Source organism: Thermobia domestica, chromosome 1 (assembly GCF_964235325.1).
Source record: "Thermobia domestica chromosome 1, izTheDome1.hap1.1, whole genome shotgun sequence".
In the NCBI taxonomy this organism is placed as follows: Eukaryota; Metazoa; Arthropoda; class Insecta; order Zygentoma; family Lepismatidae; genus Thermobia; species Thermobia domestica.
Genome location: NC_137454.1, coordinates 58,021,513 through 58,034,793, shown reverse-complemented (window position 1 = coordinate 58,034,793; position 13,281 = coordinate 58,021,513). Strand labels below are relative to the sequence as shown.

Here is a 13,281-nt window from a genome sequence, read left to right as displayed (position 1 = left end):
TTTCAAAACTAGTTTCCAACAACAATTATAAATATTGCATTTATAATTTTGTGAATCCTGTTATATATCAATAAAATTCAAGCTAAACTTTAATAGTCCAGTCAAATTAGTCACTTTTGGGACAAAACCCAGACATTTAAAATAACAAAACGAAACTTGCTAGGATATGTAGTACTAGTTATGTTGTACTTCTGGCAAACAATCCCCAAGAATCCCGTGACGGGTTTTGAAGCTATGACGTCATCAATATGGCTGCCGTCAAAATTCATAGTGAAATTTTTGAATACGTATAACTTTTCGTGTAATAAAGCCAAGACGTTCATTTTTTTGTGGCAAACTAAAGAGAACTGATTGGAAAATTTGTAGATTAAACTATAATCGAAGGTTTCCTTTGAAATAATTCCACATAAACTGCAAAATTCACTTTTTTGAATACTTGTTTTGAAGTTTGCATCTAAATATCTCCCTGACTATAGACTACTAATACATGTTTTTGCATAATGGTGTAGGCCATTTTATTAGCTTTAAACAGACACCAGTTTTATTTCTCTATCGCAAAACGTAAGGGAGCTACGTGAATTTATGTTGTGGAGCATGCGATCCCTAACGTGTGCTGAATGAGCATAAAGTATAATTCTATTTACAGATTCCTAGCAAATGGTCAGAGTTATTGTAGATGTCTTTTACCAGTTAGTTGGTTAGAGTGGATAGGGAAGTTATGTACCAGCTATGAAAGCTACTTCAATTATGCAAAGAGTGCACATGCTCATGTTTATCTTCAAGAAATGCTTACTCTGGAGTAGAAAATGAATCAAGATGAATATTTAAAAAAATCTGCACGTGGTTTCTTTACAATTCGCGGATTAAGCAAATTTTGAGCTGGTGTCTGGACTGATATGGCCATAGAGCAGATATTGATGCGTTCAATGAAGAGCGTAGGAGGCTGGACTCATGGTCGTTGTATGTCCGCATCAGTGGCGTATTTACGATTTTATTTCGGGGAGGGCCTTACTAACTTTCGGGGGGGCTTTGCCTGAAAATGTGAAAATTCTGCAAGATATTTCATATACTTTACTATAGTAAGTAAGATTTCGGGGGGGGGCTTAAGCCCAGAATCCCCCCTAAATACGCCACTGGGTCCGCATCTACACTTGCAAAATGTTGCACACAATGCCAATAAGATCTAGAGTAGTAGAGACTCTTGAAAAAGCCGCCGGAGTTCATAACACATCTTCAGAACAACACATCGATTTAAGATTGTCAGACAGGAGCGAGACATAACAGACACAAACAAGTTGCTAGAGTGGCTTCGTGCCACCACCCTTTCAAGAAAACTTCAACAGAACTTGTGTCCCTTTCCAGCGGAATTATTGGAGACAACTGCGTAAATTGCTATCGAGCTAACGAAATTGGACTTGCATCTTTCAAGAATAATGTTGGTAAGCTCTTCAACGAAGTTCATTTCCGGCGGAAGAATATGATCAGGTCGTTGGCTACCAGGGTGCGAATTGGCGGGGGGGATGCCAGGGATTTCCCCCCCTGACAAAAATCTTTCCCACCCTGGAGAAGAAAAATTTTATCCCTGGCAGGGATAACTTTTTCCCCCTCTTGAGTATTTTTAAAAGGACATAAAGATAAGATAGAAAAAGGGAACAATTCTTACTTTGCGTAGCTAACCTAAATATTACTTGAGTGAAAATTTATGAAAGATCTCACATCTCAACTGTTTTGTACTTGTTAGTGTATATATATATATATATATATATATATATATATATATATATATATATATATATATATATATATATATATGTGTGTGTGTGTGTGTGTGTGTGTGTGGGAGGACTGGGTGCGCATATGGGTGAAATTCATCCCCCCCTGGGAAAATTTTTCAATTCGCACACTGTTGGCTACAGTGAACAAGATTGTCCAAATAAACAACGAAGTCATTGTAGTCAAATCAGCTTCTTCACAGAATGTTGTGCATTGTGAAAAAGATCTGGAAAACTTTTTTTCTTATGAATTGGCAGCACAACCACCATCACTGTTTGACGATATCTCGATGAGAAAAGGCAATAAATGATCTTTCCTTCAGATTGTTAATAAATGTTAGCGATTTTTATATCCCAAGCAATGCAACGTATACAATTGACGGTGGTTATTTGTTGCACAGAGTTATTTGCCAGCGCCCAGCAACTTACAGAAGTATCTGCACGCAATATGTGACATATACATTATGGAGCATTACGAAAGTTGCCACATAGTGTTTGATGGCTAGGAGGACCCAGCATAAAAGATGTGACCCACTCACAAAGAACAAAGTTACGTACTTCTGTTGAGGTAATGTCGAAGATGATGTTGAGATTTCCATGTCTCAGCAGGATTTCCTCTCAAATCACATCAATTTATAAATGCGCCATCTGACAACCGCTGGATGTCATATCTATCAAGCAGTTGCTGACACAGATACACTTATTGCAGCAAAAAATATGGAAGTAGCTGTTACAGGTCCATTGGTCTTGTTGAAGGAGATACAGATCTTGTACTGTTAATCGCGCATGTGACAGACAAGTATTTATGGTAATGCCCGGAAGGACTGGGAAAGAAGATCGCATATACAACATTCGACAGATACAGATCCAATTAGGTCCAATGAAAGAGTATGTGCTTTTCTTTCATGCATTCACCGGGTGTGGTTCTATTTTTTCAGAAAAGGGAAAAAGATAGCTTACAATCTACTTTCAACAAATAAGGAACTTCGTGATCACATGGATGTCTTCTATTGTTCTTCATCTTCCACAAATGCGATTAGTGTTGCGGATGAAAAATTCTTCTTAGCTATGTATGGGGTGAAGAAAGAAACAAACTTTGGTTATTCCTTATGTCCAAGAATATCATCCCAACCGCAATCAGTGGAAGATTTACGGGGCTTGGGACTTTCAGGCTGAAGCCGACCCAAATTGCATGATTTCTTTTCTTTTTTTTTCTTTTCTTTTTTTTTTTTTGTTAAATCTAATGTTAGTTATTCTCATGCGTATAAGCTGCAAGCCCCCCCCCCCAAAAAAAAGTCTAATGGTTTCTAATAAAAAACGAAGCCTTTATGAGTGAAGCCCCTCTCAAGCTACTTTTCTGGATCCGCAACTGTTCATAATTTATTTTCCAACAAGAAATTCATTCCGGTATCCACCTAAATAGGAAACGTACGTACCTAAATTTAGAATGCAGGAGGTTCGGGTGGTAATAATTTCCTATCTAAGCGATATTTTGGACCGGTGCACAGTATCCCCGAATAGAGGCTGAAACCGCTTTCTCCCAGTTTTATATTTTTTATGACTTTAAAACATTTCACATTTCAATTTCAACTATTGCTTCAAAGTCCCATTACACACAGTAGTATTCTACGAAACTGACTTAACTTTGATGGAAATTCTAGTACGTGATATCTTTCAAATTTTAGCGGCCTTTACAGTGACTGCTTTCCATACCTCTACAATAACGAACTCTCCTGGTAATTAGAACTGATGTTAACCGCCACATTATAGCCAAAATACAGTTAGATGTTCTATCTTACGGTGGCAGTTGAAAATTCCTCTTTACTGTTCATGGTTTTACTGACCGAGGACTGTGAAACTGTTCATATTTTGTGCAAAGTAACCCCGTCTTACGGTACCTCAGAAATTTAACAGGACAACAATGACTCATTAAACTTAGGATCATATCCATAGAGCACAAGTTAGCTTCAAAGCTATCTTCTGAGGTCACTGTTAAAACCTTTGCAGCCGAAAGGACCCGTAAAGTTAAATTTTAGTTCCAGCTGTTTGAGTTTTCATTTGCAAAATGCCCGAGTATAATCTCGAGACGACAGCTTGACTATTTGCATAATTAAATATTCTGTTCTCTTGATTCATTCTACAAATATGCACATCCCGATATAATTCCAAAAACCGTGTGATTTGCTGTTATTATGATAAGACTATAAGGATACGTCAAGCATGCTACTCTCAGACTATTTGGCAATCAAATACTAATTAGTTTGGTGTTTTATCTCGTACTGAAAATTAAATTACGTAATGCAGTTGTGAAATCAAGCTTTACAACTTGAACAAAAAATGGAATACGAGAATTACTGTGTGACGTCAACATCATGTGTAGCGGAGAGCATTTTGGTTCGGTTGGTCAGTGGGGGAGGGGGGGGGGGTGCTAAGACGAGTTCTTGCCCCGAGCGACAACTAGCCTAGTTGTGTTTCTGCATACGATAATTTATTGTGATATAGGATAATTTAAGCCTAAATGCTATATACTAATAATGCCTTTGCAATAATAGGTGAACATTCGATAATTTTAGAATGCACACTTTTTGCAGTTTTTAAATGTGTAAATAAATTGTGAATGTGTAGATGTGTATTAGACAAATATGAAACGCACTCACTGAGGTTTTTAACAGTCATTTCTGCAGAAATAAATCAATAACGATTTGAGAATTGGAAAATGACAATCCGGCATCTAGTATTTGAATTCAATTACATTTACGAAATATTGTTGTAGGGACGATAAATTCAAAATCAACTCAACATTCAGAGTACCGGTAGTGTTAGTAAGGATGAAAGAAAATGGTGAGGACAATGACGTCGATTTGGAATTCGAAACTGAATATTACTAGATAAGTTTATTATATAGGGTCTACTATTGCTATTATTAGTAGTATTATACTTGTTCCTATAATGATCACGTGCATAACGAATATACGATGTTTTTTTAAAAATATACGACAATTTAAAGACAAAAATCGATAATTTAGTTCTCCGTTTTTGCCAACTCAAGGAAGGAAATAAAATTACGATTAGGAGTACAGTGTCTGAACGTTTGGGTAAATAACAGCAAATTATTGGTTGGCCAATCCTAAACCTACATCCTAAACTACGTTGGCCCAATGAAATTTTCATTTCTTTTTCTTGTTCTTTTTTGATTTAATTTAATTTTATTATTATTATTTTTGAGATTTGGAGGAAGAAAGAGAAAATAAAATCCAGCGAAACGATATTGTCCTTGCGGTTATTTGGTCCAGAAAGGTAACCATGCTTTAATATGGAAATTCCAACATTAATGTTTAGAAGAATGATAAAGAACTCGTCTTTTAACGAGTATTTGCAATTTTACCCGTCATCGACATAAATACTAAAAATACACCCGCGAAAAGCTATGTTGGTATAAACAGCGTGTTGCTTTTCTGTCCCAATTTTGGCCATTTTCTTACTTTATCCTTTCTTTTATTTTCTTAGATTAACATTTATAAAACTATAATTTATCATAGAGAGCTGAAGCTTTGCCAAAAAATATTTAGAAATCCCAAAACAAGCGTTTTGTACTTTTCTAGAATAGGCTACAAACCACAAATATGTCATGTATTGTAGAATGATTAAATATGTTTGATACCTTATTTCTTGTAAACACGCTCGATTTAATGTAAATTTTTCAGATAATTTTTTGTCATTTGTTTATAGGCTAAATAAAAGTTCTAAGCAACCCCCCCCCCCCAAAAAAAAAAGAGAGTAAAGGAATGGTTTCTTTTGTTCTTCATTTCATCTTTCATCTGCTATATGTATTGTAGATGGCACTGACATCGATCGATGAAATAAAAGAACAACGGAAGCGTGGTGGAGCATGTTTTGATCTGTTGTTGCGGCATCGTAATTGTTTATTTGTGTTCACCTGTCTTTATAATAGTGAAGAGCGTGACTTAACAAGTATATTTGTTGTATGACTGCTATTATAAGAAGTAAGTATGTTAACATTAAGAAATCGTTTGTAAGTGAGTAAAACGCAGAGTACCTGGCGAATTATCAGCTGTATTGCTATTTAAGTACAAGGGATCAGTGAGTGCGTGAAATTGCTCTGATCAAATTGTCATGGTTAAAGTTCAGGGAAAAGTCTATATATATTGCAAAATGAAAACATATTTGTTTACGGAAGTGTGATACTTCCTGGGGTTTGATTATTTCGGCGTTATTTGGTTATAAGTGCAAGGGTTGTTTGATGTAAGTATTAGCCCCATGGGCTTAAGTTTAGAGTTGCCACTAGTTGAAAACTATAAAAAAAAGGTGTAAAAACATTTTTTTAGGTTAGGTTAGGATACCTGATAAGACTTTAGTTGGACTAGAACAGTGACTGGAATCGGTTCTCACAGAAGCTTCGGGGTATGTTTAGTACAAGGGGTACAGAAGCACATAAAAAACGCAAAATTTACAGGAGAAATGAGTGGTACAAGTACTTAGACGTAACATAACGTAACCAAATCTAACCTAACCTAACATAAACTAAGTAAGCTAACCTGAACTAATGTAAACTAACGTAATATTAGTAGAAATAATCGAAATTCTATCATTTTTTTTGGAAAATTATGCGGGACTCCTACACTAATATGACATAAACTAAACTAACCTAACTTAAACTAACCAACCCTACCCCAAACTAACCGAATGTGAGCAGAAATTACCAAAATTGTAACATTTTTTACAGAAAAGAGCTGGACCCCTTCTGCTAAACATAGGCGGAAGCTTCAATTAACACTTTAACTCAGTAATAAATGGTTCTCATAAAACTTTAATACATTCTCTTCATTCTTCTTACATAATTCTGTAAAACTCAGTGAGAAATACCACATTCAACGCACCAATTCGCCATTCTATACTACTACCATGCTGCTGAATCATGGAAACCCTCCGCGTTTTGTAAATAGTACCCACTTCTACATATCGTTTCTCGTATTAAACATGAGGTAACTCTTTACTTTGAACAAGACAGTGATTTCCTGATTCATATAGTATTGCCGAGCGAGCGTTAGCGAGTGAAGGCGGCTTTGAGCCCCGCAGGGCACGTTGTTTTCTGTCTTTATTACAGTTCAGACTTGGGGACTGGAACTGAAACTGCGGGCTCCTGTCACTGCCTTGCATATAGTAAAGACTTGCCAAACATAACTCTACTGCCAAACTTCACACCTAAACGTCACATAAGAACTCCAAGTCATCATTTCTTATCTCATTTTTCCTGTAAATTTTCCTAATTTTTATAAAAAAACAGAGGGGCAACTCTAAACTTAACCCCTTTTACAGAATTATATAAGAATAATTAAGAGAATCTACTAAATTTTCTATGAGAACCACGGATTACTGAAAGTAAGTGATAATTGAAGCTTCTGTGAGAACCGGATCTAGTCACCATTTTAGTCTAACTAAAGTCTTACCGGGTAACAGGGTTGGCAAAACCATGGTTTTTATTGAAAAAAACACAACAAAAAAAGAGGTTTTTTTGGTTAAAATAATTTGCTCTATGTATTTATATCACATATGGACAGAAATAAGTTTGTTTCGCCTTGGTGTTATTATGCAACAACCGGGTTATGTTGAAGGGGTCACATAACGCTTAAAGCGGAATCCAACCGCTTGTCGGCTTACATCCGAGGGAAATTGTCCTTCATTTGGACTCGAAACCGGAACTTATTGACCACAATTGCGATACGTCTGCCGACTCACTCACGAAGGATTCCTGATAAAAATACGTTGTACTGATCTTTACATACTTGTTAATATAATCGTCAAGAGTCATTTCAGGACAAAAAGATAAATAGTTGAACAAGTAAAACCATTATACAGATTTACATATGGACAATTTCAAAATACTGCAGAGTACAGAAGAACTAATTTAGTCCAAGTTAAAGAAATACAACGACTTAATTTGTGTATCAGTACGAAAAGTGAATAAAGATACGAATTATTTGAGTCCACTTTGAACCATTTATACATAAATAGATACCAAAGATACTTCTGATTTCAATAAATGCCTCTCGTGCGGTTTGTATGACACTCCCCCCCCCCCAAGTATGGCATTTCGATGTATTTTATCAATAGTAAACATTATTACAAGGAAATAATATTTAGAATTTTTCTTTGATTGCAACTGGATATTAATAATAATAAACTATAAAAAAATCACATAAGAAACATTCATAAACTTATACAAAAAACAAAAGTTGCTTTTGTAATATAATCCCTTTGAATAATGAATGGGGAAATTAGGTCTGAATATAATACGAATAATATACAGGAGTGAAACGTAATAACCCACAAATGTGTGTCCATCAAGATTTTGCGAACACTTGCATTTTTACGAACATTTTTCACTTTTTGGTTTAAACCAGTTTTTTTTTTTTTTTTTTTTTTACCAACCCTGCCAGGTAACCTAACATAACCTAAACTAACCTACCCAAACCTAACAATTTGTAATGTTTCAATTGCCTTTTTGTAGATTTGAGATTGGAAGGGCACCTCTAAACTTAAGCCGGTAAAAATTCAATGTCAACGCACCGATTCGCCGTCCTATACGACTACCATGCTGCGAAATCATCTAAACCTTCCACGTCTTGCAAATAGTACACACTTCTACATATCTTTTCTCGTATTAAACATAACTTGACTGTCAAACTTACACACCTAAACATTACATAAGAACTTCGAATCATCATTTCTTACTTCATTTCTCGTGTAAGGTTTCCTAACTTTTATAAAAATCGGAGAGGCAACTCTGAACTTAACCCTTTAGGAGGACTTTACCGTTTTGCGTGTAAATACTAAGTTTGGAAATATGCTATAAAAGCTGCAGTGTAAAAACCCACAAACCAGCCTGTGCTATGTGGCACTAAAAAAGCACCAATGTTATCTAATCGAGTCAGGGCAGAATCGCAACAGGGGGGCTGAGTGTTAGCGAGGGGGGGTGTCCGCAGGGCGAAGGCGCGTCAGTTATGCTAGGTATATGCTTAAACGATGTCCTAAAAAGAACTCCGTTTAATAGTTACTACACTTAAATAGTTCCTTTAACACATTCAGTGCAGTTACTTACCTTTACAGTTTGTACAATTCTGACACTACCTTCAGGAAACTATAAACAACTCACTCGTTGGTGGTAGAGGACTTGAATAAATTCTCTGGTAACTTTCCACGTGCTCATTTTTTGTTTCACACCATCAACACGTTTAAATATTTCAGTATGTAACTGTTCTTCCAGTTCTTTATTTTCAGTGCCGTCCGCAAAACGTGATAACTCTTCGTCTTCACCAACATACGTTCTTATTAATCTCAAAATCGAAGTGTCACATTTATCTCCATTTTTGAATACGGGGGACTGATTTCCTTATTACACCCTAATGTCTGATGCCAGCATGCCTCGACTCAAAATAGTACCAACAACACACAGGTTTTCACATTTGTAAATACCATATTAAACTTGTTTAGTTAGCGTGAATTTTACTACAAATAGTGAGTTCACCTTTTCTTTCCTGTAAATTTTACGTATTTTTCATTTTTGTGGACTTAATCTGGCACCATTTCGTTTGTATTTGTAAGCACATAAGAACGTACTGTTAAACATGGAAGCGAAGCGATAACATACAGTTGTAATCCTTAATGATCGAAGTATCCGAATGGTGTCTAAAAAGTGTCCGAGAACAGTGTTAAGGTTTGGCGAAACTCATGTTCAAGTACGAAAGAAAATTAAAACATCAATTTGAATTACTTGACGTGGGAAGTGGGAAAAGATTTAAGGTGGGTCGTGTTTATACACAGATCTTCGAAAGGTAGCCGCCATAAAATAAGATAGCGCATTATATAAATAAATGTTCGGAATGCTATCTCTACCGATTTTCTTTACTCTGCTGTTGTTAGTTCCAGGCTTTCCTTTTATAGTAAAATACATTTAAATCATTTTTCTTATCAGTGGTAAATTGCAAGATCATTAGGGTAATAAGTAGACCGTCAGTGAATTAAATTTTACCACTATTACAAAGGGTTAGCAACTTGTCATTGGCTAACAGAGAATACAGGAGAATACCTGCTCTTTCCTAGAACAGTGTCGTTATTGTTTGTGTAGAAACTATAGTTTTGCTGATATTTTTGGTGCAGTATCCGACAATCTTTTTCCCTGTACTTCGTTCCTGCTTCAATATTCTCGTTTCAAAATATAAGATTACTCGACTTACTTGAATATAAGATTACTTCTAGAGATATGAAGCCATATCTTAAAATGCCATTCCGAAAGTTCAAAATATCTGTAGTGCATACACCGTGTCTAGTTCATTTCTTATGATATTGAACCTCGCTTTTGGTTTTGTTATATTTATGTTATTACTTTACTTACGGATCGGTTGTGTTCATAACGATATACGTAGAGAGTAATATTTATTTGCGATTTTACTTGCAAATTTTCCAGTTCTTGCCACCTCAATTTTTAGTCGGCAACCAGATTAATTTATTTGATATTCATTAATTTTACTGTCTAGTCTGCTTTAAATGAAACTTTAATAGGTATTGTAAACACAACATGAGCACATATTTATGGACGACACGTGCTAACGTTTACAAACAAGCAGACGATGCGCTGAACAGGAAGACACGAAGATTAACATGATGGGAACCGAAAGAGGACGAGCCACCTGAACAAAGCCTATAAAAGAGGAACCAAAGAAGACCGTGGTATCAGTTGACCACTGACCACCAACCCATAACAGCTCTGGAGGTCGCACTGGACTAAGGGACTCTACCTATCCTAAAATCCCTGGAGGCTGCTTTGAAGCGAAGGGGATTCCTCAACACAAACTATACCTCACGAGGCTGCCATGAGCCGAGGAGGTCATCTAGGACCGTAACCTGAAGTTGCTAAAAGACACCTCGGTAGCTGCCATGAGCGAAGGGGTTCCCGTATAAAACATTACTTCCTTTACCTTTGGTCATAAGGAAGATGTCATCAAACTTTGTAGACACGAAGACTATTTTGTACTTTTATAAAATAAATCGGTGAAGGGCTAGATTCCTGGACCATTATTGTCTCTGCCTACACAATATATTGCAATACATATTATTTATGTTTCAATAAACTTACGAGTAGCTAATGTCTAGCGCACTCGATTTCAGTGTAGAGAGCTACCTTTCGAAGAGCTACCACCGTTACACTAGCACATGTGCTTTCTACGAGGGGGTGCTGAAAAGTTCCTGGATTTTCCAAGAAAAACAAGTGTCAGAGGTCCGAGATTAAGCGTTGTTGAAACTTTCAAGCCCATGAAAAAAAAAGAAAAGAAAAAAGGAAAAAAAGTCTTGTCTCTCAAACCAGCAGCATGTGTAACTTCAGAAATGTCTTTAAAATGGTGACCCTTCAGGTGATTTTCCAGGTTGGGGAATAGAAAATAGAAGATTCCAGGTCTGGGGAGTAAAGTGAGTAACTGGGTGGACCAGTTAGAATTCCAAGGTGGCCAGTTTGGCAGCAACAATGTTGGACTGGTGTACGGGTGCATTATCGTGCAACATTATGATCCCTTTGGTGAACTTTCCATGGCATATCTTCTTAAGTGCCTCTTTCAGCTGGTCTAGAAGATTAGTATAATTCTCGCCGGTAATAGAGGCGCCATTTGGTAGGTAGTCCATCATTATAGTGCCATCTTTGTCCCAGAAAACTGACACCAGGACTTTCTTTGGTCGATTTCTGGGTACGAAACTCTTTGGGGGGAGGGGAATCACTATGGCGCCATTCCTTAGACTGTTCCTTGGTTTCGGGATCATAAATATGGAGCCAGGTTTCATCCTCTTTCACTAGTCTAGCCGAAAGAAAGAAAAAAGAAAGTCATTTATCGTTTCAAAATGGGACATGGTGGATTAAGATGCTTCGATACGTTCTTTCTTTTCATCCGTACTCAAAAATTTCGGCATCCATTTCGCTGAAAGCTTGCGCATGTTTAGAACTGTGGTGATAATATAACCAACTCGCTCCATGGAGATGTCCAGTGTCTGGGCAATCTTTTTGGCGGATATTCGACGGTACTCAAGAAGCATTGCATGGACAGCATTGCATGTTTGTTGGTCTGTTCAGGTTGAAGGGCGTCCGCTGCGGGGCTCATCTTCCACCATGAAATGGCCAGTCTTAAAGCGTGATATGCAGGTTTTTATACAGCTGTATGAAGAACATCCCCCCCTCCCCCCTACTGTTTGCAACATCTCCATATGAATTTCCTTTGCAGACTTTCCCTGGAGCCATAAGAACTTCATAATGGTCCTCAGCTCCGATGATGTGACACTTTCTCGCGCTTCTTCTATTTCACCTTGTACCTGCAATGACAGATGTTGTACGATAAGGATTCAATTGATTTTAACACAATTACATATTAAGATATGAGGCTTTCATATGCCAACAATTTTATTTGTCTACTTCAATTTAAAGGGAACAAAATGGAATTTTCAGCCCCTCCCCCACCTCGTATGCGTGTCGTCCTCGTGAATTCCCGGTTGGAGTATATAATTTGGATCCAATGTAAGTCAACCATAAGACCACGTTAACATGGTACTTAAAAGGGACGTTGAACCCCACCCAATTCACTGGATACACATCTCCAAATAGGGAATGGTAGTTTAGTGATAGAATGTGAAATATCAAATAATCTGAATTTGTTGTATACGTTATTTTCTCGGATTCTTCTGGCTCGGACATAGCAAATTAAACGACTTTGGTATATATGACGTCATTAAAGTACTGGAAGTTATAAATTGGAACATAACATTTATTGGCAAAAAGATGGACCAGCAGTGGAAAATTTTTTATTCCCTTTGCTAGCTAATATAGTTATAAATCACGTTGAAACAGCCATATTGGAAAAAGAAAAATTAAGATTCATGAAATACTGCCGTTTCGCTGATAATACTTTAGTTGCCTATAAATCAGATAATCAGCTTAAAACATTTGTTTCGGAACCGGAGAAAGTTGCCTCCAAAAATAAAATTTACAATCAATGCTATATGTATGTAAATCAATGTAATTACTTTCGTCCGATGTAATAATAAGTATTTCTTTTTAAAACTATATACAGAAAACTAAGAGCTAGTAACGTATTCGTGCTCAAAAAATCCGCGTATTCACGAATAGTAAAAGTTAACATTTGGAAAATATGTTTTTCAGAGCTTGTAGGGTGGTATATTCGCAGGATGGTTTATAAAAGGAGTTGAGTTTTATTTTTCAAACTGGTAAGTCCAGGGATACAAATAAGCAACAAAATTTTACTAGCCTAAGAAAAAACTACCAGCCCACATACCACAGTAGAAATCATTTACTTACCTTCGGTATGATATTAAATACTCACCTGCACCGATTAAACACTCGCCCCGGGCAAGTGGGCGAGTGCTTATTTGCATTACTGGGTAAGTCTAATGATTACGCTATGATATATTTGGAAAGTTGACACCAGTTAGCATA

The 13,281-nt window shown here is 36.6% G+C and overlaps 1 protein-coding gene across 4 annotated transcripts in view; it reads left to right on the top strand.

The window, feature by feature from the left end:
* Positions 1-5,611: 5,611 nt before the first annotated feature.
* Positions 5,612-13,281, top strand: part of LOC145684938 (uncharacterized) — a 96,891-nt gene continuing 89,221 nt past the window's right edge. For 2 of the 4 annotated variants that reach the window (XM_081757308.1, XM_081757294.1), the window contains exon 1: positions 5,613-5,776. In XM_081757308.1, coding sequence (XP_081613434.1) covers positions 5,758-5,776 — 19 coding nt within the window. In that variant the 5' untranslated portion in view covers positions 5,613-5,757. Of the gene's footprint in view, positions 5,777-13,281 lie in introns of all 4 variants that reach the window. The other 2 variants (XM_081757302.1, XR_014131437.1) reach the window with 2 other exon arrangements.